This window comes from Rhamphochromis sp. 'chilingali' (genome assembly GCF_963969265.1).
Source record: "Rhamphochromis sp. 'chilingali' genome assembly, chromosome: 14".
Taxonomy (NCBI): Eukaryota; Metazoa; Chordata; class Actinopteri; order Cichliformes; family Cichlidae; genus Rhamphochromis; species Rhamphochromis sp. 'chilingali'.
In genome coordinates this window covers 5,926,364-5,953,721 of record NC_137941.1, presented here as the reverse complement: position 1 = coordinate 5,953,721, position 27,358 = coordinate 5,926,364, and the positions used below count along the sequence as shown (strand labels likewise).

The window sequence follows — 27,358 nt, the reverse complement described above, 5'->3', positions numbered from 1 at the left end:
TGAATGGCCTCTTTACTTGTAGCCCTAAAAGTTATGCGTTTGCCTTATATTCCTTAAAAAGCTTTACTTTCGGACAGCTTTACATTAGCTGAAAATCACCAGAATGATGGACTGACAGAGCTGATAACAAGCTATCATTTAAAGACCTCAGCATGTTATTTTCAGAAGTTATAATGACACTGAGGATGAATATTAAAAGAAATCCAGATTTTTTCTGTGTGTATTAGATGGACACTTATCATGATCTAACTTGGTGACGACCCTAAACCTAACACACATCAGAATGTATTTATGTCCCCCTGCCTCGAACTGTTGTTGCTTATGCATGTTTTTTGACTAGAATGAGCACTGTAGTTTGAGTGGATTATAATACATATCATACTGCTGAAAAATGTCCATTTACCAGCAAAAATACTGTAGTTCACTCTGCATTTATGCTCTTTTACTGAAGCCACTTTCCTAAAAAAGTATTATATCATACGAGTATGAGCTTAGTCATCACCTGTTGATGAATAATCCTCATAAATTTGGAATTGTGAAGAAAACCCAGCCCCATTTTGATGGTGCGCTAGTGAGATGCTTCTGCAGTGGGCATTGCTCTGTGCACCTCCTGAAACTGGTTACAGTTGGGATCCCCTCTGACTTTAGGTGTCTCTGATATCTGGACTCCTGTTAAGGGGTCAACACACCAGCATTCTCCCCGCTGGCCGTGGGTGGACATGTTGCACTGGAAGGAGAGAAGAAAAACACAAACTAGGCAAGATGGAAAACACTGGGAAAAAGAGGCGGGAGGGTAAGGAAACACAGTGAAAGCAGGGGATGCATTAATGAAGCATGGCGTAGGGTGGCTTGAGATTTGTGTTCATGTGTGTGTGTGCGAGGATCTTCTGGCGGCGGGGGGTCATTGGATGAGAGTGAGGACTGTGATTCGGGTGGGACAACACTCACCCAATAACAGCCTGTCCTCAGGTTATGCCCCCTACACACAACCCATCCACAGCCACACATGTGATCGCAAACACTCCCACACATACACGCACAAACGGAGGCATGCCAGCAGACTAGCTCCCCTGCAGAGCCCACCCTTCCCCCCCAACCCCCTGAAATGAGGTCGTAATTGAAGTGGACACAGCACGCGGGGCGGCCGGGTAGGGGATGGCGAAAAGAATGAAGAGCTGGGGGGAAAGAAAAGACTTTCCATTTTCTTCCTTCGATGAGAAAGAACAAAAAAAGTGACAGTTACAGTAATTACCGCGCGACAAGGAGGGACAACTCCAAAAGGGAGCCGAGTGTTGAGGAGGTACAGTGTTCCTCCCTGGGAACCGTGGACTCTAGTCCAAAACAATGCTGTTGTTTGTGACCGGTGATGAAAATTGGCTGAGTGGTTGAGAGCCCTGCTTTAGGAAACGGTGGCGCCTATTCAAATCTTCTTTTCTGCTCTACTATCCTCGTAAGAAAACACTGGATATGTGACCTTGTTTGTCCTCCCCTGTCTGATGTCTATGGATGGGCATAATACAAATTCAAGCCCCCAGTCGGAAGCACAGTTCGTTCCTCGGCTTAACAAAAGTCTTCCCATGAAGTACGCCAAACAGTTTTATTGCCTTGTAACCTTGAGCTCAGAAGCTTGTTGCCTCATTCATGATGACAACATCTCCCCATGCATTTGTGCGTTTGTGTGTGTGTTTAAGAGCAGAACGCTAAGGAAGAGGCGGGTGTGAGAGTTTATTAAGAAAAAAGACAGGGGGAGGAGGCAGGTGGCAGGAGTGAGAAGGAAATTATACTTTTGCCAGGGTGATTTTGCCAGGCTGATACAAAGGAATTGTGTGAGTGTGACTCAGACAATGAGAGAAAAGAGAGGGGAAACCCCACAAAGTAATACGTGGGTGAAAGAGGAAAAACCAAAAAGAAAGTCTGAGGAACTGAAATGAAAATGTGAAAAGCGAAGGAGGAAACATAAATGCACTCAAAACTTTAAGGCGTTACACATGTATAGGCACAAGAATCTCCACCGATACCGAAAGCCACAGAAGCTCTTTCCCATCATCAAAGTCAGCGGTCATTACTTACATAACCACCAGCAAAGTTTAAAACCTGTTGACATCTGCAACCACTTGAGTTTGTTATGGTCTTGTGTTACAGATCACCACGAAACAGTAAGTCACCAGCAAATCCCACAGAGCATAAAACCGCCATGTATCTGCTCACTATGGGCTGAATCACCAAAACATGCCACAGCAATAGCAGGAACCGTAGGAGTGATGTCACAGCAGGTGTGCTGCTTTTTGACAGCAGATGGAAAACACCTGCTGTGACAGCACTGACTGGGGTGTGGCCGTTATTGTGAAACTCGTGAGTTTCCTGATGCGTGATTCAGTGTTCGTATTATTCAGCAAAGATGACAAACGAGTTTACAGTACATGTGAGTAGATCTGAATAATGGAATTAGTCCAACGACGAGAACGTTTTTTGTTGTTTTTTTTGAGTAGTTCAAATGAAGGATGAGGCGTGAAATTCAGTGGAACAATGTGAAACACTGCTTAGACACCAGTGTTTTCATTTGGTTTGGTGGTTTGTAATTTTCTATGATTTTCAGTTTTACTTAACAATAACTGTAAAAGATTTTATTGCCATTCTGAAACTGAAATGTGGCCACAACTGTATAACCTGTGTCTTCCGTGTCCTTTGGCTTTTTGTATAAGCAGAGTGCGGCTCTGAGCACTGTAAATGGTGCTCAGCAGTGGAAGATTTGATAAACAAAAGGGTAACTGGTCAAGAAATGATGTCTCTCAAACTGAACTTTTAGACTACCCTGGGCAAAGAATGGAAAACGAGGCACGTGGCATTGTAAAGCGCTTTGGGTGCCTTGAAACGCGCTATATAAAATCCAATCCATTATTATTATTATTATTATTATTATTATTACTTGGACAACAAAGGTGACCTGTTTGGGCTTGCTACTTTCTGTTTCCACCTTCAAACTGGTTACGGATTTACATGAGATTGTTACTCTAAAAATAGATAGATACATTTAGTGACTCACCTGACATTTGTATACACCCCATAAACAGAATCACATCAAAATAAGCCATAAGCACACAATACTCAGTCACTTGCACTCTCCTTGAATTTTAGAGATCATTTTGGGCATACCAGTATGTGTTGCACATGTTCAGAGTTTTGATGGTTTGATGAATGAAAGATAGTTTGGATCTGGTTTTCTGAACAACGGGGGCAGCAATTTAGATTTCCCCTTGATGGATGAAAGTTTCCTCAAAACTATATTCTTTGTTGTGCCTTTCTGCTCAGGCATTCAGTTCAAAAATCCTATTCCAGGATACCTGTACTCAAAATTAAATGAAAATGCTACCACATTAGGCTGTGTCCATGCAGGAATTAATTCAAGGTGAACAGAGATCATAAAAACTAATGACATATGGCACCTTCAACTTGGCAAGATAACTGCTTGGTACCCTAGATAAACTTTTTTAAACTTTTCTCAACTTCCAGTTCGGTGATTGAAGCAAGTACCAATGAGTGTGTAAGGTAATGCTGATTGACACATTACCCAGCAGTAGATACATAACAGTATAACCTTCTATCATCTCTTTTGAGTCTGATTTCCAGTGAGAGGATGAACATAAATATGCAATAGATCACATTTAGGTAAGATGACTGATGGACTCATCACACAACAACCCCCAACCAGGAGTCTAAGACATGGCTTTAAGATGTGTATCATAAAACTCGCATTATTAAACATCTTTGCTTCTGCTTGTGATCAAAAAGGTTCTCAATTCTAGTAACTTAACTAATATCCTTTTGGAGATTTTGTTGCCTGGCTCTCTTGCTAGTTGCTGTTGGGGCAGATCGATCTTAAAGTAGAAAGCTACTCAAGTCACAGCTTACAGCAGTTTGGTTACACTGACCACATCAAGGCTGGACAATATGTGGAATAAGAAACTCACTGGAGAGGCAGTCAATTATACTGTTGTGAAGATATCAGTGGAATCCACACTGACAGTCTGACCCTGAGAGACTAAATAATAGCAGCCCATCATCCTGCTGGTTGCACTCATGACCTGATGCATCATGTTCATGCTTGGATTCTCGGTCTTAGCTGAAGACAGCTGACATGACCAATAATTATCCTTTAAAAGAAAGTAACATCAGTTTGACGCATGGGTGGCTGAGGTCCACAGACACAGAAAGTTCTACTGGAATTTAACTTGAAGAGAAGATCATCTAAAGCCATTTTTTTTAATTTACTTGACCAAATTTGGAGATATTTTTTGTTTGCTTCTCAGGTTTTCCAGCATTGTTTGGCAGGCTTTTTGCAACAAGGGCTATTTCTTTCTTCCTTTTATGTCTACCCTCTCGTCAATGGGAAGTCTCAATTCTTTCTTTATTATGCTTCAAATTATATCCTGTAAGAATCTAAAACATAAAATAACAAAAACGTGAAAAGTCTTACCATACATATATCATGGATGGGTCTCTTGTGAATTTATCTGACCCAAATGTTCTCTTTTGTAAAATAATGTGACGTAGGACAGGTGATATGCCAGCAGCTCACCTGCTTGAGGTTATACAGTCCATGTTTGTCACAGTTTGGAAACTTGAGCTGATACAGGTTCTCCAGTGGGCCTCTGTTATCCTCTGAAGTCATTTTAGCAATCTCCTCTAAGACCCTGTCCAACTCCTGCTGACAGGCACTCTACATGATGAGGGAGAAAAACAACAGTGAGTAATTAACATGTACAAATACACCTGTAGTCACTTTTAGGCGAGGCAAAAAAGAGAGGTAGGTTAAATTTGACTTGTGCTGGAGGCCGAGCAAAATGTTCTCCAACAAAAAAAAAAGAACAGTGAAATAAAATACATCTGTGCATCTTGTAAAAATGTCACAAATATACACATTTATAGTTAACATTTTTATGAGCCACAGTTAGACAAGCAGCAGTTCAGCCAATATTATTGATGTGAGTCTGCTGGAGCGGAACGTAACTGACTGGGCTGCTTAACTCAACTGGTGGCCACGACCATGACCACACAGACACACACAAACCTGTGCTTTCATGCACGCACAAAATTCTTAGCACACTTTTCCTGTACTTACTCTTCTTGTTCTGCACATTTACAGTGTATTCAAGTGTGAACTGTAATGCAGACACACACACCGAGTGCCAGTCTACCCGTGGGATCAAAGGGGTCTGTTCTTATGATTAGTTGGCTGAGGATGAGAGAAGGGAGCGGGAGGAGGCACAGTCTGCCACGAACTTTATCAGACATCTGAACATATAGATGAAAAGCCCTCTCCCCCTCTCTCTGTGTTAGACTCCTTTTCTTTTTCCTAATAAAGACATACATAAACCAACATGTCAAAGACAACTTTTAGTTTCAGAGCAGAGTCCCTGCTCCTACATATTGGGATGTTAGTGGCCAGATTAAGATGGTCCCTGGACTGATTCTGGGCTGTATTTTGCCCATGTGTGTTCTTGAAAGACTCGTGTTGAGATTGATGTCTCAAGATTGGACAAGCAGTCCTTAAGTTGTAATTTAGACACCCCTTTTACAGAAGTGGTTTGGTGTAATAGTCTTTATCTTTTTATTTTTATTTACTGCAGCCTGTCACCACGACTGACCTGATGATGTGCCTGGAGTTTCTCTTCCAGTTTGGGAGTTCAGCTCCTAATACTTCTATTACCACTTAGGACTTTAACCTCCACATCTGCTCCAGTTGTTCCTGGCACTTCTTTATTTTCTTGTGCTCCTTCTTCCTGATGTTGCTGTCCACTGAGATTGCCACATCTATTAAAATTGTGGTCTTCATTGTCAACCACCACTATGTCTGATTGGTTGGCCAGCAACTTGTCTGTCTGGAACTCGAAGTCCCACTGCACTGTTGTTCTCAACATCCTGTGGTGGTATCTCTGATTGGGAGTTACGGACTTCTAATCTGTATATGGTACAGATGTGCCAGTACACTATCTTAGCCACATCTTCTGTCTGTCTATGATACATCCCATGCAGGGCCTTGGTCTTCCATAATAGTGTTCTAATCCTCTTCAATCCCGCCTGTTAACCCCAAGTAGGTGGATCAGTAAATTCATGTCTCACTCACTTATGACTGACAACTGATGGTTTCACCACTCCTGAATCTACAGTATATCTGTGTTCACTCTTTGTTATGAGCTGGTTTAGGGGGAGGCCTATGCAGAACCGCGTCACCTTGGTATATCCTGCACTTGATGGTAACTTGTGAAATTCCCTGGAATGGGTCTATAGTGTTCTCTTCCACAGCCCCATGTACTTCCTGATGAATGTTATCAGTGCACTGTTAGCCTCGTAGCGGCCGCCGGTCTGACTGTCAGGTGAACTGAACTTCAGGTAAGAAGTTATGACCTGCAGTCTATCTGGGTCAGATATAAACCAAGTTTAGGTGGAGTTTATTTTCGTTATGCTGAGTTTTTCGTACTGCGTACTAGCTAGCATGACGGGGTTTCTATACAGCGGGGTGGGTGCTATGATGTTACTGATGTTGAACTTTATTTTGTTCATAAGGTTAATTAGTAGAGTTGCCAACCGTCCCGTAAAAAACGGAATCGTTCCGTATTCAGACAAAATATTACGCGTTTAGTATTGAGGTGAAAAGGAACACAGTTTGTCCCAGACTTCAGCTACAATGAAAAAGACACAAAGCTGGAGTTATTCTGTCTTTTGCTGTCAGCTGCCTCTTCTTCTCTCATTCTCTCCCTCTCCCGTTTCTACTTCAATCATGAAACTGATCAGCTGGTTACTGTGCAGGGGGGGCAAGGTAGGGCCTTAACAGGGAGAGGGGCGCACAAAGAAATACTTTTCTTTCTTATTCTCATTTAAAATGTCTAGCTTTTAAAAAATAATTATTTGAGCCTTACAACAAACGATTGATAGATTAACGCATATATACCATCAAGACAGTGTACATCACTGTCACAACAGTGTTTGTTTTCATTCAAAGGCTTTATGATTTTTCCTATAATGGTGGGCCCAGAGTCAAAATGCCCAGGCCGATTTTTTGTCACAGTCCAGCCCTGTATGCAGCTCATGTGCAGTCTGGTGTTACCTACATCTTCCTATTCAGAAGGCAGAATTTCCGAGTTCTGAGTACAGTCAAAGCACCACGACTGCAGTTTTTGTGTTGGATGTAAAAAGCGCACATGACGCTGTGACGTAGGCTAGAATCATGGCGGCAGTCAACGACGGTTCCCAGTGCGCTGTAGCCGCTGAATCACTATCTTCAGCAGTAGCTTTCTTTTACAGATGTTAGAGCACTGAGGTACCAGAGTGGATCTTTGGTCTTGGGCTCTTCTATAATTCCCACTTGTTGCATATAACCTCTCTCATTAGGTCAACAGTCAACAAAATAACAGCTGGATAGTCTGGTAGCAACATTGGATCAGTGGTTTGATTCCAGGTCAGCCTAGGCACCCAATGCTACTTGAGCCTATGTTGGAATATGAGTGAGCTGGCTTAATGAGGTCTGCATCATGTGTTAGGGAACTAGGGTACACTGATGAGAACCTGACTATTATACTTGTTATTGGATTATTGGATTGCAGTAATTTAATCTTTATGAATTAAGTTGGATACATTATATCTTACATTTTGTTATTGGCTTTGGAAGTTATGGACACCACTCTTCCCTGTGTCCCTCTCTGTACTGTGGAGCCACAGACTCGCCCATTTGGTATCTTTTTCTATAAAAATGGGCTGGTTCCCTCTTACATGTCTGCATGTACTGAATGAATATGGCTGTCACAGTTTTTTTTTTTTTTTTTTGTCAAAAAGAAAATTGAGAGAGACAAAAAGAGAGAGAAATCTGTCACAACCAGAGCTCTGACAGTGAAGCCTGTGTTCAGCATATAGCTCTATGATCTCCAATGACTATTCACAACAAAGTGCATATACTCAACACTAGTCATTTGAAGTCCCTCCCCTTGCCCAGCTGCACGACTCCTTTTACTGCACTGTCTCCTTTGTTGCTTCTAATGATCTAATGATTGTATTGTACCGCCCCGCTTATTATTTCTTGGTGTACTTTGTTTTATTTGGCTGCAAGCGAGGTTGTTAAATGAGGGAGAAAATGAGCAAAAGCATATCATTGTTTGTCTTATTGAGACATATATGGGCGTCCATATGCGTAGCCCCCTTCAGGCCCAAGCTCATTTGCATGAAACAGGATATGTGTGCTTGCACGCCAGCCCATTGACGACTTTCTAGGAACTGTTTTTAATTTTTTGCGGTGTTGCACTGTGAAATGATGAGTGAGTGCTAAAGAATGGAAGGGGGCGGGGTTTTAATGTAAAGACTGCATCAAACTGCCAACTGCCACTCCACTGTGGTGAGAAAAACAAGATCACTTTTCATAGTAAAGGTGCTCATTATGAGCAGTTACTGAAGACGCCTGTGGCTGAATAGGGGCACTGTTGCTTCTGCAACTTTCTATTTAATTAACAAACGCATCAGTAAATCATCAGAGTGGAAATGTGTCATTATGTTTGAAAGCATTTCAAACACAAGGCCTTCAGCTGCCAAAGCTATACAAAGAATTTCTCTACAAACAAATAGTCGTTGCATTAAGAATCTGATGTCACTGTAACTGTCACCTCAGCTCATATCAACTGGTGTATTTTTCAACACTCACAGTTTCTATTAAAGCACATAAATGAGCGCTTATATTAAAGCATGGTACAGGGTGGAAAATGTGGAGCCTACGAAGTAAGCTATGAACTGAGATTGAGCTGGGCCTGTAAAACGCATAAAAATATAGAGAATGTCAAGGATTAAAAAGTGAGTGTGTGTTTATTGTGTGCACATATTAATCTGTTTGTCTGAGTAAAACAGTGCCCAGAGGAGGGCACCACTGTACCAGACATTATTGCTCACACAGCACATTTTTGACCTTGTGTCACTGCTTCTTTTGATGGGCAAACATTTCGCTGTATCCTGTAATGATTATCTTTTGTAGGCCTAGAAAGAAGATGTAACATAGGCAGGTAACGAATAGGCCCCTACATTACACACTGCTGAGATTTTTTTTTTTCTTTTCAGCTGTTTCTTTTTAACGACATGCTTCTTTGTTTCCATGTCAGGCAGATGAGCTGCAGGGGAGGTTACAATATATAATTACAACAGTTTTGCTCGTACGATTTATAATAACTTGTGGATCCAATTATGTCAGACATGGAGCCAATATACTTCAGGTTACCAGTTAGTCTACAAAAACAAATCCCAGTGAAATGAACCCTGAATTGTTTACCTGTAGCTAAATTATAGGAAAAAGATTTAACCCTGACCTGAGATACTCTCTGATTTATCTTCATCCTTGTTCTGCGGTCCTGAAGGTATTGTTCGAGGGCGGTCTTCTGCCAAATCCATGGGTTTAGAGGCGGTCTCCCGGTGAGTGGATTTTCAGTCCCATGCACCTCTGCAGCAAATAAACACACAAAGCAAATGCAGTTAATGTGTAGCATATGTCCAGATAAACATTCAGACTTCATGGCTTTTTGGTTTCGATCCTTGTGTAACATTCAATACTTGTTAGGTTCCTAGAAAACCTTATTTTGAGTCATTTGTTTGAGTATGAAAGTTTTCTTGTGGTTTCTTTAGTTAACAAACAGATGTTGTACACACTAAAAATTGCCTCAGTTTTTAGTGTGTACAACATCTGTGCTTACTAAAATGCTCAAGACTCATCTATATTTATCTATTCAGTAATCAAAGCTACTATTAAAAGTAATTATTTATCTAATAACAGGCCCTTTGAAAAGTTGTCTTAATCCTAGAATTAAAGGACAAAGTCATTCTGTGTCCTCAAGGCATCCTGTGATCCTCCTGCTTCATGTGACTAATTCTGTGCAGCCAGCCGTTGTGTGGACCAAACCGTGCTAAGATGTTTTTTGTGAAATGGCCAAGTGCTACATCCAGCCCATTTAGGTTTAAAATACTGAGCTACACTGAGCAGTGGGGGTCTCTGTGAGAGCAGTTACTGTTGACTGTTATAGCAAAGTATGTTCATCATTTGGTGGCGACAGGAGAAACAAAGCACAAACAACAAAACAATCCACTGAGGTCATTCAGGGCAGATCCAGACAGTGAATTTAACGATGCTGATGACTGTAACTTTAAAACAGAACTACATCAGGGGGTTAAAACTGTATGGACTTTCATCAGCGTAGCAGTCAAAACAGTCATGAATTATAGTCCTAAGGTAGACTGGCAGTCAGTGAAGGTGAGTCCAGACTCGTGAGGATGCACATCTGATGAAGGCTTTTCATGCTGAGTAAGGATTTTTTATGGCATCTAACTTTCCTGCCAGAGGCTTTGTGGGTGTGTGAGAGTGTGTGTATTTGTGTAAGACCGTGTGTGTCTGTAATTAGCACTGAAGCAGAAGAGGTTGTAAATCAAGCCTGAGAAGGAAGCCTTCCCCCAAATCTTGGGAGCTCCTTACACATGCCATGGCACTGTCTGAATGTGTCTGTGCTCATGTGTGCTGGTGCACGCTCTGCCAGGTGTGCAAAATGAGCAAGTCCGGCTTCTATGTTGCTAGAAACTTGTGTCTTACAAATCCCTTTCTGGCAAATTTGGAAATTTCCTCTTGAAAGAAAATTAAAGCAATTAAAGAAAAACAAAAATAAATCATAACTAAAAAAACAAAAGTGAATTATTTGACCAACAAATGTTTTCAACACAGTTACGCTAATTTTTATTTTATGTAGCATCAGTTTACATAAACACTTGCCTTAAGGCGCTTTGTACTCCACCTGTATTACAAAGTAAAGATCCTACTATATTAGAGTGATAACCCCAAATCAGTTAATTCCCTATGGAGAAGCAGTTGGTTACAAAGGGGAAGAAGAGATGCTCAGTGCATCATGGGAAGTCCCCCAGCAGCAGCAGCATAACTAAGGGATGGTTCAGGGTCACCTGATCCAGACTTAAGCTTTACCAGAAAGCAAAGCTTAAAGTATGAACCCTAGCCTTAAAAGTAGAGATGGTGTCTGTCTCTCAAACCCAGACTGGGAGCTGTTTCCATGGGAAAGGGGTTTGATACCTGAAGGCTCTACTTTTAGAGCCCAGTCTACTTTTAGAAACTCAAGGAACCACAAGTGAGCCTGAAGCCTGGGAGCAAATTTTTAGGTTGGGTTAGTATCATACCATGCAGTCTTTGTGATAGGATAGAGCCTGATTATACAAGACTTTGGATGAAAGAAGCATTTTAAAAGGACCAACATTTAACATGCAAGAAACATAAAAATGTGTTCATAGTTTCCCAAATGACAGCGTTCTACCACCACTGTCTTCACTCCTACAATCACTGAACCTATAGTACTCCTGTGTATATCATACAATGAGAAGTACTCATCAGGTTTGGAGAATTACTAGAAATTTGAAGGTCAGTACCCATTCTCTCTAGATGTGTTCCTAGTAAAACACTGACTCCAGGTTAATCAGGAAGATAGTCTGAGCGGTGGAAAAAGGACCAAGGAAAGGTTCAATAGGTACGTGGAAGCTAACCCCCCGGGTTCATAGTTTTACAGGGTCTTGTCAAATCACATGTTGCGTCCTGAATGAAAGAAAATCCTGATTTGGAAAGAAAGCATTTTAAAGTTGATAGAAATTAGCAAAAATCTAAGATGACAAGTCACAATGCTTCTGGAAGTGTTTTTGTAAGACACATCTGCTCTTTGGTCACAGAGGAATGTAGAATGAACCCCACCCCCACTGTAAAACATGGAAGAGGCTCAGTTTGATGCATCTGGGACACAATGAAATGAGAACAATGAAATTAGATGATCTCCAAGACATTCTTCAGAGAAGCACTATCCAGTGTCAGGGACCTGTTATTTTCTAAAGGAAAAGGATACCAATAATTATGGCTAGTTTTTCATTTAGCTTTGCATATCATGTCAGTTAACAGAGGCAAATGGTGGACGATGGCCATAGACCCTGCCAAGGCTGCCCTTTGTCAACAATTATGTTCATAAGTTCTATGGACAGAATTTCTGAGAGAAGCCAAAGTGTTCAATTTTGTGGTTTGGGATAGTGCAGTGAGGCAGAGCTCAGTTGTTCAAGAGGGGCTGGAGGTAAAGCCTGTGATACTCTATGTCAAAGGGAGCCAGCTGAGGCTGTTTGGGAATCTCTCTAGCGTGCTTCCAAAGTGAGATGTCCAACCAAGAGGAAACCCTGGGGAAGACCTTAGACCAGCAAAAACATCCACTGGCTTGTAAACAAAACGGAATAAGTGGAAGGGTGGATGGATGGACCAAATTTCACTGTAATCCATCCAATCTTTAGTGGTATATTTTTATTTGCAACAGTACTGGACAGACTGGTTGACCAGCGTTACTATCCCTCAAGCCAAAATCGTCTTCTTATCGAGATTGGAAAGATTCACATGTGAGCTCCACGTGGACAGACTGTGACCATAAATGAGTCCTTAAGTTTCAAGCGGTCAAATTAAATTCCCTACAATCTGTCAGTGTTGACTACATGTAAAAGCTTCCAACCTCCACTTCAGCATACAAATTCAGACTTTTGTTCCAAGTTTTGTTAAGATATTCATGAACTGCGAAGGAATCTTTGACTTGGGAAGGTTTTGCAGGGCACATCAAGCAAGGGCTTGCTTTTAAGAAGAAATGATATCTGCCGTCAGAAACACATAAAAGCATTTTATAGCTTCACAACATAAATGTTAGTGGAAGAAAATGGATGGATGGGTAATGTAAAGCATTATTTCCCCTTAGCAATGCAAAAGTGAATGAAGCAGGAATGCTGTGTTGTGGTTGAGTTAAATAAGGTAGATACACAGCTTGTAAACACTTTTCTGCGGTTGTGTTTGAACTGCCTCTACAGACACTTATAGGAACTCATGACTGCATTTTCAAGCAGAAAAAACCCCAAACTTGTCTTTAGCCAACAGCTGTCATCACAATACTGTGTTGTTGATTCTGTCTTCAGCGCCATAGAAACTACCTGTCTCGAGCTGTTTGCAGTGTTGGCTTTGGGTATTGCCTCGATGTGAAGCTTTCACAGTCCTCTCATAGCACAGAATGAGTAATACAGCAGAGCTGGTCTCAAATTGACTGGGCTTTGACGTCCAAGAAAGTGGACTACTTTAAACCCACTGTCTGTGTAAATGGTTCCTCTTAAGCCCCAACCACTTCAAACACTTTACAGCTGGCAAATGTACAAAAAGAAACAGAATAATGAAGATCCCCTTCAGACCTTTTACAGTAAGCTCTCTCTTTCAACTCTTCTATGTGGCTGTGTGTCATTTTAAGCAATGAAGCTGCCTTTGTAGTTGTTAACAGGAAACTTTTGGTGCTTCTACACTGATTGTCAGGCTTAAGAGGCAAAAAGGTCAAAGTCAATTATTTTTCAAAACAGGCTCTCGGGTGCTGATATATTCATTGTAAACTTACCCCCAGAATGTTGTTTATATGTGATTGCTTCAAGAATATTTATCATTTATTTAAAAATTGCATTTAAGAAATAACCTTAAAACTCATTTCAGTTGATGCCCAACTCTTCAGTTTCTCCAGGAGCTTTACTAAATATACTTGATGCCATTAATTAAGAAGTAGAACCTGCGGCTTCACTTTTTCACAGCTTCTCATTAACTCTGTTTAACGGTGGAAAAAACTCTGAGAAAACCCACCAGACAGCAGAGAAACTATGCAGGTGAGGAGGCGTGAGAGCATTTCACTGCTCAAGACTCCAGTAACACGGAGGGTTTGGCAGATTTTTTATGCAGTTGTGTTGCATGCATACGCTCATGTGCAGGTGGTGTGATCCAATATATCTACTGGTCACTTCCGTTAAAGAGGTTTTAGGTCAGTTCTTACCAAAATGTATCTTGCAGAGAAAGGCCAGAGACATGTTATAGTCTTTATGCCAGTGTGACATGTTTGTTTTTGTTTTGTTTTGTTTTAAGTAACTTTACTAAATACAACTAATATCCAAGACATTAAAGCTTAAGATACGTTTGTTGAATAACTGCAGGCTTATATTCCATCCCTGAACTCTGAGCTGACAATACCAACACAACAAAACGCTTACAATTTCACCGAATGCAATGTATTCCAGAAGCAGCTCTTCACTCTATCAAATGCACCATTTTATCAATCAAACTGGACCAGTTCTAGTTTTGAGAGAAGCCACACCAAGATGCACAGAGCAGATGAGCAAGGCAGGAAGTCAGACACAGGAATAATCATGTTTCAAAATAAAAGACCCCACTATACATGAAACTTACCAAGCTCACAATGACTAGGTTGCCTAAACTTAGTCATCTTAAGTATGCTGTACTTTTTAAGTTCTGGGAACAATTACATTTTACACTGAGAGCGATCTGAAGATGTGCGAATGCTCCTTTGTCGGTCTTGCAGTCCAAACACACACTTCTTGATTGTGCCATATTCTGCAGCAGCAGCACTTTCCCACAGCAGAGCAATGCAGAAAATCATGAAAAAGCACATGAAAAATACCCCAAGACATTAACCTGGCCTCCCTGCTTCTAATCTGATGGAACAGCTAGAGTATGCAGATTCATGGAGTCCCCACCCCAACCAATAAACTATTTGTTGACAATGTTTTAGTGCAGAACACCACCACAAACTCCAGAGGTGCGGTTCTCAATGCAATTGCTCAGAGTGGTTTTGGCAGCGTGACCAACAAAATATCAGGGATGAGATTTTAATTTTGTGGCTGATTTTTTAAAAATTACACTAACTCTGTACAGACTTAGGGGGGAAAAGTATCCCTCGCCTTGTTGTTCCATAGCCTGTGAGCTTAGGCAGTGTTTAAACAAGCACTTCAGTCAGTCATTGTGGAAGCTGCACATTACTGCTGTGGTAGGGCAAGGTGGAGAAGGTTCTCAGGTTTAACAAAAAACAGATTAAAAGAATGAACTTCGGACTTCTTTTTGCCTGGTAGTCAGAAGCAAATGTTAACATCACTCTGTGTGCCTCCATGCAAACACAGAGGCAACCTTTTGCAAACACTTTAGTTCAAAGTGCAGTATAATATATTGCTATACAGGCAGTGCTGTGAGCATTCATTTGGAGGCAGAATGTTGCTGGTGAAGATGCATCTATTGCATAGTTTAATCTGAAGACATCAGAATATTATGTTTGACAAACTTTATATGTTTTCTGAATCTTAATCTGATAATTAATGCAGTATGCAAGCTGCAACTTCTCAATGTGCTTTAAGATATGAAAGAGAAGGAGAGAGGGCTATTTACACCTCAGAGGGAGTTTTCTCAGGTTTGCAGGCACCCACATGCAACTCCCACCCAAAGTGATGTGTTATAGCTTTAACTTTTCACACATTCTACTGTGTGCAGCACAAATCGACACAGAATAATTAAAGACCATAGAGTGTGAGTGAAGGAGAAGCAGCAAGTCTCAGCAGAGGAACCCCTTCAGGCCATAAAGGGCAGTCTAAGACCACCGACGCCACAAAGAAGAGACAAGGAGAGAGAAATAAACAGAAGCACAAGGAAAGTGCAAAACAGGTTTGTGCTTTGCGCAGTGGGGATTTTTCAGTTGATGACTGGCGGTCTGAGTGGTTTTATGAACGTCACTATTGGATGATTCTGTCCAACCCACCGATGTGTTGAATGAATGGGTAGGGGTAGATGGTTATGATAATAAAACAATGGTTAATTCATGGTTGTGGTTAGGGGAAGGTTTTGGCTGCCAACATGAGAACTCTGGCTACACATCAGAACTCTGAAACTTTAAACTGGATGCCACAACCTGATGAGGGAGACATGGAAATCAAAGATCAAAGTCAAATCAGTGTTGATTGAACAGGTATTCCTGCTGTGTGTTCTACCCTCCACTGTGTTCTCTACGTGTCCTATCAGCTGCAGTTACAGCAGTGTAAAACACTCAGATTAGAATAAAGTATAACAACATTTTTATATTTTTTGCATCACCAAAATAATACAAGCACATTTCTGTGCATACACAGCAAATTCAAAAGTGTTAAATGTTTTGGTGTTAATAGTCTTCTTGCAAAAGTAGAGTTAATTTTACTCTAAGCAGAGTCACATTCTTTTAATGTAACTCTGAGGTGTAAAATGATAGTAGTTAAAATCGAGTGTTAAAAATGAGTGTTTCTCTGTCAAATCTGGAGGTGTTACAATGGAAACATTAACTCTTGACCTCTTAACTCTGAACTCCTAGAGGGGCTATGACACCAATAGAGTAAATTCACAGACTCCGCCTCCAGCACGGCTCCAATCGAAGCTGAAGTGGAGCCGTTTCAGAACATTTTGCTCTACATATTTGAGTTGTTTGCCATGCTTGGTAAGTCATTCTTTCAAAGATTGTTTCAATTATTATTATGAGCTTTTACTTCTGTGGCTCTTTAAGAGATAAGATAAGATAAGATAAGATAGAACTTTATTAATCCCTCGGGTGGGTTCCTCTGGGAAATTCGACTTCCAAAAAAAGCACAGCAACGACCGAAGTTACAGTTACAGAATTGTTATATATATATATATATATATATATATATATATATATATATATATACACACACACACACACACACACACACACACATATAAATACAGAGACAAATATAAATAAAATATACAAAGGGGATAAATAGAATAAATAGGAATAAAAAATAAAAATACAAGTGAATTGCACATTTCAAGTATTGAGTCTATTGCACTGTTGACTATTTACAAAAAGTATTGCACAAGGTATTGTACAGTGAGGTGAAGAGGCACTACAGCTTAGTTGTTCCCCCCTCCTTTGTCCTCCTGTTTCCCCTCCCTCTCCCCTCCAGAGAGGAGTTAAACAGTCTGATGGCGTGTGGGACAAAGGAGTTTTTAAGTCTGTTAGTTCTTGTCTTGGGGAGAAGCAACCTGTCACTGAACAGACTCTTCTGATTGTTTATGGCCGTGTGCAGAGGATGCCCAGCATTGTTCATAATGTCCAGCAGTTTCTTTAATGTCCTTTTCTCTGCCACTGTCACCAGAGTGTCCAGCTTCATGCCGACCACAGAGCTAGCCTTCCTGATCAGTTTCTCCAGCCTGGATGAGTCCCTCTTTGCTGTGCTGCTCCCCCAGCACACCACAGCATAGAAAAGTACTCCAGCAACCACTGACTGGTAAAACATCCTCAGGAGCTTCCTGCAGATGTTAAAAGACCTCAGCCTCCTGAGGAAGTACAGTCAGCTTTGGGCTTTTTTATACAGGTGCTCTGTGTTGCATGACCAGTCCAGTTTATTGTCCACCCACAGCCCGAGGTACTTGTACTTGTTGACCACCTCCACCTCCTCCCCCTCTATCTGAACCGGCAGTGGACCTTCTCTGGACCTCCCGAAGTCCACAACCAGTTCCTTAGTCTTTGAGGTGTTGAGTTGCAGGTGGTTTGTGTGACTCCATGCGACAAAGTTCCTCACCAGACTTCTGTACTCCTCTTCCTGATCATCCCAGATACACCCCATGATGGCCGTGTCATCTGCAAACTTCTGAATATGGCATAATTCAGAGTTGTAGCAGAAGTCAGAGGTGTACAGGGTGAAGAGAAGAGGGGACAGCACAGTTCCCTGTGGTGCTCCTGTGCTGCTGACCACAGTGTCAGACGTGATGTCCTTCAGCCTGACGTACTGTGGTCTGTCGGTGAGGTAGTCGGAGATCCAAGCCACCAGGCAGGGGTCCACCTCCATCCTGTTCAGTTTTTCCTGAAGCATACAGGGCCGGATGGTATTAAAGGCACTGGAAAAGTCAAGAAACAGGATCCTGACCGTGCCTTTTCCCCCATCCAGGTGTGAGTGGGCTCTGTGTAGGAGGTACAGGATGGCATCCTCCACTCCGACACCCGCCTTGTATGCAAACTGTAGTGGGTCCTGGGCATGTTGTACCTGTGGTCGGAGGAGGTTGAGGAAGAGCCGCTCTAGAGTCTTCATAAGATGTGACGTCAGTGCCACCGGTCGGAAGTCATTCAGCTCATTGGGCCGGTTCTTTTTGGGGACCGGGACGATGCAGGATGTTGGAGTTGAGACAAAGCTGTGTGGAAGGCATTAGCCATGTTGCTCGGTGATAGCATAATATTCTGTTTTAGCTAGCTGAAAGGTATTGTTTGCGGGCAAATACCACAGCCTTGAAAAAAGCTTGCATGTGAATTTTCAGTCAAACTTTTGGTCAAATACACCTAAAACAATGTGTAGAATGTGAAATGTTGGTATAACGGTGCTGCTTGAAGCCTGAAACCGATCGCCCATAAAAATAAAAAAAACGAGCAAACAGCAGTAGCAGACGTCCTGACTGGATTCTACGTTAGCATAGATCCCTCCAGAGTTTTGTGCACACGGTTTAGGTAAAAATGAAAAAGGTTGAGGTTTTACATTTAGTTCAGTATTACCTGTTGCCTGTGTCCTTGTCTTTTGGGAAAATACTTTACACAAGTAATGGCTCAAAGAGGATTCCTTTTTCTTTTTTACTGTGCTGCAATTGTTTACTGGATTATTTGTGCCATTAATTAGTGTCAACTAATTTTTATTCAATCTCCGCACAGGATATGCTTGTGAAGATGGAATATGGGGGAGAGCAGAAGTGCGTTGAAGTTCCACAAAGGGATGAATGAAGGACATGCAAATTGTATTGAAGAAATAAGTGATGAGAATGCTGTTATTTGCATTTACCATGTCAGACCTTTTGATAAACACAATTCTAATGAAAGTGAGAACATGTACACTGTTACATATTTCAGAAAATGTTTTGAAATTGTGGTGCACAGTTCAGAATAAATGTTTTTCAAAAACCATTGCATCTTTTTAGTAAATGTTTAGTTCCAAAAGAAATTTCTAGAAGTTCAGAACAGTAAAATTCCCGCTTTTAAGAATGAATTAGAAGATAACTCTTACGTAGTTAAACTAAAATACTCTTTGAGAGTTAATATATAAACTCTTAACACCAAGTGTTAAATTATCAACTCCAGACAGATTTGGTGTTTAACACTAAATCAGAGTTAACGTACCAACTCTCCAAAAAGAGTTAAATTAACACTCTCTGGTGTGGACCCATATAGACACTTTAATAGTGTTGAAATCAAATCCGACAGTGTTAATTTGGACATGCTGGATTTGCTGTGTAGCACTCTAGTAAAAAGATTCCAATCTCACGAGTTTCTCTTCCTGGTTGAGTGCAGCTTAATCATTGCAAATTGGTGGTCATTAAATATTTATTTTAACAAAAAGATATTGTTGACAGTATGCTGTTGGACATGGGACAAAAATCAAAAATGAAATTAGGAAGAGTAGAGGTGTTAAAGTGAGGAAACAATGGAGCCAGGTGTCTGCTATCCGGTTGTTCAGTGATGACGCGACGAATCCTACTTCCGGGTCTAAAGTAGCCTGCGTTTAATATGGCTTTTGTGCTGTTAACATGTTTAATGTTATGGATTTTCTTCTATTTGATCTCAAAAAGCTCCTAAAACAGTCAGTGATCACCGTTGACCTCCCTCGGCTTTTATTACCGCTAATCATTTATTTAAGCTCAGTTTTTAAAACCTTAGGATGTAACTACAGCCCAGCCCATGCAACAGTATATGAATGACTAACCTCGTATTGTGGATGGATTATCTCAGTTGTTCTCCTGGCTGAAGTTTGGTCCTTTTACAGCATTCTGCCATGCGATTACATTTGTTTCTGACCACCAAGAAAACTCACGTTAAGTTTTATCGAGTGGAAAAAAAGTTAGCTTGTTTATATTATGCTAACATAGCTGTGTCACTAGCGGTCACGTAGCACATCATTATATACCAGCTAGCCCAACTTCAGTAACCCTACAAACGTCACTGCTGTTTAGTTTTCTGTCTTCATTTATGCTGGAAGTGATAGCAGAGCTGTACGTTTTAATTTGTTTCCAAAACCCTGCAGTCAGGACATGCTATATTGTATTTAGATAGAAGCTAGCGAGCTAACTTCCTGCTAACTTCTAACTCCGTTAAATGTCATAAATTACGTTTTCATGGATGCCTGGATGTTAAACTCAATTGTTACACCTGGTAGAGCAGAACGCTGATCATTTTATTAAAGATGAAAGACTTTAGACAGTTTTTCAACTCTCAGTAATGCCATAGTGATCGTTTGATATATGAACCTGCAGCGGAGTTTAGACCCAGACACGGCTAGTGACGTCAGACTGAACAACCGGATTGTTCTGACTGTATGCTCCCCCGCCTGCTACAGTATAGTACTGCACCTTATAGACAGACTAGCAAGTAGAACACACATCACATCTATGAGCTTAATGCAATGACTTCCCGTATTTGTAAATAATATAATTTTATCCATCTTAATCATCTGTACTTTAATCATTTATTTTTAGCTTATGCATACAAACAATCATCCATCTCAGTATATTATACAATATATATTATCTCTCTCTATCAACACCTACTCCCTGCCGGTGATCAGGTACCCTGCTAGGATAATAAGATGGCCAAAGGAGGAAATAGAAGCCACTGACATCAAGACAAGGAAGCTCCTGTCCATGCATGGAGGGTTTCACCCCAAGTCCAAGCTCTATGTACAGATTTAGATTTTGTACTGTCTTCAGAGAACTGTGTACCGTGTAGCAGCAGGCCTTATTCTCAGAAGACATGTTTGGCCCTGCACTGCAGGCTGACAAATTAGCTCTAATTAATGGGTGAATTTCATTTAGCTGCTCATCTCTGTGGTCCTCCCATTGTGCTTGAAGGGATTGCTGGGTTTCTCTACACAGTATTGTTAGGTCATAAAATCATATCTAAAGAGTTTTAAATGTAATCATTCTCTGAGTTTACTGGAGCACTTAACCGGTACTTTATTTACCACTGCCAAGCAGAATATGTGATCGATTCAGTTATTTCCTCGTCTGTAAATTTGCTAGTCTATCAAAGAGACAGGCAAAAGAAAGAGCAAGTATGCTGGTATATTTGTGGGAAGGCTAGCAGAAATCAAAATTAAAATCCAGTATCCACCATACACACTGCTAGTAACTCTAGTATGTCAATGGAAATTCAATTTGTTTAAATGCAAATCATGCATCATTTTCTGGCCTGTTTTTTAAGCTGGATTCGATGCAACGCATTCAGGCCAAGCCCAATCACTGATTGACTGGCCACTAGAGAAACCCTCCCTTGTACAATTCCCCAAACCGTTGGCAGCAGCAGACTTAAAATAATGTTGTGGAGTGTAAGCGCAGACTTTCAGCCTTTCAAGTAAGTCAAGCGAATTTGTTTTGAGCAAACATTCTGTGCTGCTCAACAGATCGTCCCTGCATAAATACAGTGGATGCTGAAATGTTAATGGCTAATCCAAATATTGCTGCATAATGATGTATCCATGTTTCTGACAGATCTTCCACACCTGCCATAGACTTCAGCACCTCATCGGAGTCAGTGAATTCATTTCCTTTGTCCAGAATTTAAAGGAAGGGAATATTTGGTTTGATGTCAAGACTGGAGCTCACAATCATCACCAGACTAAAACCTTAGTGCACCAAATACTGGCTGCTGCATGTCTGTAAAATGCTTACAACCGACCTTTACTTCTCCTTTCTGACATCATCATCATGCCTGATATCTTTAACCTCTGCTGTATCCTGGACGGGAATTTAGACGGTTTGAAAGATGGTCTATGAAGTTCTCTTCTGAAGCCTCTGCCATCTCTCTTATTTTCCTTTTGGGTGATGGAAATGGGCTTAAAACTCCTCACTGATTGGCTAATTCCTCATTCAGTCATTAATGAACATAGTCTGATTAGACCTCCTTTCTTGGATTTATAGCTTAAATGACCGAGCCCGTAAACTCATCAGGACAGTTTGTGCAGAGGTGAGGGAAGACTGGTTTTCTCACAGACTTCTACGGATATGAAGTCTATGAGTCTTTTTGCAACCACAGGAGATACCCTCCTGGTGGCAATTAAAGAGACACTTTAAAGGCATGGTAAAGGCACTTCTGCACTGGCTTTAGTTTTCAAAATCCAAAGCTATATCCATATTTTGAGGTGTCTATGGCATGGGGTCTCACCGGTTTATGAGTCAGAAGGTTATGGTTTCCATCCAGTTGTGACCTTTGTTTTCCACAATTTTCCACACCACCTTCTTCTTCTTCTTCTTCAGAGAAACTCTTTTCCAATAACAAACTGACACTGATGCTCACAACAGACACTGAGACATTTATGATTGAATGCTAGCCTTAAAAGTTTCAATGTGTATTAAATTTCCTCCTTAATACAATAGCCTACATCAAAATAAGGCATTCCCAATACGAGAGCTTTGAGGCTACGTGGGTTATAGACATGTTAGAGTTCATTGGAGGGATACTGCTGGTTTGCGCTCACAGATGTGGGTCTGCCACTGCCTGCCAAACACATTGCATATGTCAACATTCATTTTCAGGAATCAATAGTGACCCTTTGTCCCTAATAACTGTAATGTGGGATAGCAAAGCTTAACATTTCTCTGTCCCAGCAGGATTTCTGGGTTGTTTCTTTTGGGATAGTTACAAATATGTTTGATGTAGATGGTGGTTTTTCTGACATTAAAAGAGTTCTGCAGTGAAACTGTAGTCTCGACTCTGCTAATTCTCAGTGAAGTTTTTCCTTCTGTGTTATAACTTCATGCTGAGGTATAAGAGAATATAGGAGAAGTCTCAGTTAAAGCACAGTACAGAAGATACTTGACAGAGGACAAATCTTTGGATGTACAAAACAGATGTACACAGACCATCACATATAGCACTGTGTCAGTTTAAGCTGTGGTGATGCAGACGTAGGTGATTTAACATCATAATGAATTAGATTTCCACTCCTAGGAAATTAATATACTTCTCTGTGTTTTGGACCTTTTGAATATTGTTAAATTCATTTTTGAGTTTGAGAAATGATCATATTACCTGGATTTTATATTGTTTTGTTTTCTTGTTTAGTTCCTGTGACTAGAAATAGTAGAGCTTGGTAATCCCTGGTAATTTCCCTGCTATATTGTTAGAGGTGTCTAGTTTATTTTCAAGTTATTTAAGTGTTATCAGTTTCAGTTCCTGCTCCCTTGGTCTGGTCTCTTTGTTTTCTACTTGGTGTCCCCTCCTGTCTGTCATGTCTCTCGCCCTCCCTCTCTCTCTCTCACTTGTCCTTGTATCTGTGCTCTGTCTCCATGTTCTTCTTTTTGTGTTTCATCCTTTGTCACCCCCAGTCTGTCTGTTTATCCCTGCCTGCAAGTCCTACTCTGAGTCTTGGTATGCATGACACTTCCTGTTTTATTTTGACAGTCCCTTGTCTCATGTGGATTGTGTTCAGCTTCATTTCTCCTGACTTATTATGCCCGATTAGTCCCTCCTGTGGGCCTCCACTTTCCCTAATCATCCTCATGTGTATAAATTGTGTGAGTTCCCCTTCATCCTCACTGGAATGTCAGTTCACCTCCCTCCATGTGTCTTTCCGGGTTTCACAGTCTATGATCTTAATGTTTAGCTTTGCCCAGTTTGATTAGTAAAGTCTGAGTCTCCTTTTGTTTTGTATTCTTCTTTTGTTTTTCTCCCGGCCTAAATAAACTGTCTAGTCCTGATTGTACGCGTCTGCTTTTAGGTCCTCTCTCCAACATGACAGACAGAAGAAATCTAGTCTGGATTCATGAGTACTTCTCATGAGTACTAACTCTGTAAAGACTATATGCAATGACCTCCCCTGTACCCTTAATGCCAGGTTTTGAATAGGGATGGGTATGGTTTAGGTTTTATCCGATACCAGTACCAAACCGGTACTTTTTAAATGGTGCTTAAAGAATGGAGAACACAAAATTGGTCCAAAAACCTCTCGTGTTCAGCTGTTTTTTTGTAAAAAGATAACAATGTTAGCCTTTTCTGCAGCTATAGGGGATTTGTGACATCACTCTTGGCTGGAAGCAGTGCTTAAACAATGGAAAACACAAACTTTGTCCAAAAACCTCTCATGTTTAGCTGTTTTCCACTTTTTCTTTGGTCATTTTAGCCTTTTTGGCCAGGGTGAAGGGAGTATCTGCCATCAAACAAGAGGACAGCCGCATGTAGCTATGATGATGTTTGCTAGTTCACCTTACATGCATTAAGTTAATAACGTGGTTAGCAACATAAATTACACACGAACAACATTAAGCTACTCACGCAGAGAAGAACGGCTGCTGCTGCCATCATCATCCGTCATCATTTCTGCTACACTGGCAGGGCTAGGGGCCAGAACTCTCCTCTTCGGGTTCTTGGGGAATGTTGCTAACTCCGGGTCAGATAACCAGTGTTGCCAACTTAGCAATTTTGTCGCTCTATATTTAGCGAGTTTTCAGACCCCCTTAGCGACTTTTTTTCTAAAAAGCGACTAGCGACAAATCTGGCGACTTTTCTGATATTATTGGAGACTTATTTATGACGACTTTTTGACGTGCAAACGCGTATCGCTCTTACTCTCAACAAGCAGCGGGTGCTGCCTTGGGCACCTCACCCGTGCCAAAGCGCACACAGGCGGAGGATAGTCCTCCCCAGCTGCTATCAGAGCAGGAGACGTTCACACCTGTGCGTCCGAACAGCAAATGAATAGCGCATGAGCGAAGCCGCTGCTCCCGCACTGACTGTAACGCAGTCAGTTCTTCTTTTAATGTTATGCTGTTTTGTGGATCACAAGGTTTAAAACTACTTATAAACACACACTCTTACACACAAAGTAACTCCACCAGAGTGCCTATTTCAGGTCACTTTTGCTGGTCCAGGACTGGATAAAGGAGCAGGGTTGGAATTGTGACATTAAAAAACAACAATTGCTAAAATAAATTTAATTTGTAGTTCTAAATAAATTCTAACTGCATTTAGGACGTTTTTTACTCACTTTATGTCTCTTCTACGATGTTATTTCTCTCTCCAACAGCGTAGGTTACAATTACATTAGCATGACCAATTATGCAAATTAGGCGATGACGTCATTTGGCGACTTCTAGCGACTTTTAGGACAACCGATAGCGATTTTCCTTACTGAGGAGTTGGCAACACTGCAGATAACAGGCAAACCACGCGCAGTAGATGTGCACGGTGTGAGGTCTCGCAGCAAGCTAGAAAATACAGCGCATTTCTCGGCTTTTAACAAAATGCTATACATCGCTAGGTGTTTCATCAGATTCGAGGAGTTACCTCCTTTTCACAGTATCACCTTAAAGCACTTGTTGCAGGCTGCTGAGTTTGCATCATTTGCTCAGAAGTACAGCCAGACTTTGACAGCTTCGCCTTGGGCATTTTTAATCTGTAGCTCTGCTCTAAAAGAATGTACGTACCTGGGCCCGCCTACTACGCTCGCAAAGATAAAATGATTGGCTGGAATCCAAAGTGTATGACATCTCAGGGGGAAAAAAAGCGCTGCTTTTCGGTCTGGTTACTACCGTTTATGTCAGAACCGGTGCCATAATGATACCGGTACCCATCCCTAGTTTTGACCCCTCAATATATAACAATATATCATGTACTGTATTTAAAAGATGGATGTGACATCACCCTTGACTTGATCTTAGCCTTTAGTTTTGATTTCGGAATTTTGAAGTTTCACCACCATTTTGGCTACCACTGTGTTGGCTTATTGGAGAAAGAAGTGAACGTATTTGGATGGCAGCACTATAAGGCAAAGCTAGCAAATTTGGTTAATGAGCTGTGTTCATTAACTTTACAGTTAAATTACACAAACACAGAAACATTTAACAGACAAAACACTGAATATACCTCGCCAAAGCACAAATTGCCGAGATGGTTAGTTCCACAGATTATCTGTTAGATAATTTAGTTAAAATGTTCAAAAAGGCACCAACAGCAGAAAAAAGAAGTCCGGATTAGAGGCTCCCACTAGTGGAGGTAAAGCCCAGACAGTGATGGGCTGTAGCTGCCAGGTACCTGTCAAAGTAGCCATGGAGCTAACTTTAAGTCTTAACACTAGGAGTTCTAAAAAGTAAAACCCCTACCCTGTAGAATGGTTTGGAAGAGATCCATGTCTCCTCCAGGTCTAAAAAGTAAGGCCAATGTAGCCTTGGGGGATTATTCTCTGTTCAGTTTATTCAATTTAAATATAAAAAGCGATTTAGTGATTGAAAACAGCAACTACAGATTAATGCAGCTTTAATGGTCTTTCTTTATTCTACTACTTTGCAGCAGTTTTTTCATAGAACTTACCATACCCCGACAGGTTCAAATGTTCCCAGACATCCACATCTATTCTTTGTCCACATTGTCCCAAACCCTGAATGAGCTGCTGTAAAGGGAAGTCAGCATCCATACTTGGGTAGCACCTCAGACCGGTGGAGCACCTTGGCAGATAAACCCCACAGAGCTCTCCCACCTGCCGGGCACACACCGGACAGCAGCCGCAGCCTGGCTCCCTCACAATCTCTGCACATAGCGGATCGACTTTGGTGCATGCCATCATATCCTCTGCGGTGCAGCTTGGGCATCGGAAAGCTAAATCACAGAGTAAGAGTCCAGGCAGCCCAACATATGCAAAAAGCAAACCGTATAAGAAGTACATGCCCATTATAACGCTTGCTAGGTTTGTTAGTGACCACTAAAGGTAAAATGACCCTACAGCATGAACCTCTGGATTCTCTGACAGTCCTCTGTGTTTGGGTAAACACTGTGGTGCCGCTGACAGGGTCCTATCTGCTCTCATATTACCAACTGACTGAGGAGAAAGAAGTCTTTTTTTCCCCCTGAAAGTATCAAAATATAAATCCCTGTTGATAAGAAGGTTCAGAAACTGAAACTGTTGCTTTCAGGTGCTATAATGTCACTCAGTACAAGATTACCAGAGAGGAAATTTTTCAACATTTGTGTTTTTCCATTTCACTCCAATTGCACCATCTACATGTCCTTACTAGCAAAGTCCAACCAGATGTTTCCTGGGAAATGTTAAAGTCAGTGCTCTTTCTGTGATTTGGCTCCCTCACTTGCTGCGTGTCAGTTAGCACTCAGTTAAAGGTAAGACTAAGGAGCCAAAAGTGCTCTTTTTTCCCCCTCAGTAGCTCAACCATTTTACCTGCACACAGCACAGCTTGCATTATTTTCATTGTGTGTGTGTCATCAGGGCAGAAAGCAGCCCTTCTGACATCTACTGCAGAATTACTCAAAGGATGTTTTAACAGGTATGTAGCTAAAGTGGACACAGTCAATGTGACACCATTGGTCCACAACATCAGCTTTGAGTTGAATATGTTGAATGTTTTTGACACTGAAGCTGAACATCCCATGCTCATGAACTCTAACTGACATGATAATCTTGCTTTAAAGTGTATCCTGCTTTTTTTCTTTGC

At 41.2% G+C, this 27,358-nt stretch overlaps 1 protein-coding gene across 1 annotated transcript; it reads right to left on the bottom strand.

The window, feature by feature from the left end:
• Window positions 1–26,583, bottom strand: igfbp2b (insulin-like growth factor binding protein 2b; the record flags this gene model as incomplete). The annotated part of the gene is made up of 4 exons (XM_080902856.1): window positions 1–727; window positions 4,577–4,717; window positions 9,339–9,469; window positions 26,226–26,583. The coding sequence occupies 4 exons, from the start codon at window positions 26,581–26,583 to the stop codon at window positions 569–571; spliced, it is 789 nt and encodes a 262-aa protein (XP_080758982.1). The 3' UTR covers window positions 1–568.
• Between the last annotated feature and the right edge of the window lie 775 nt (window positions 26,584–27,358).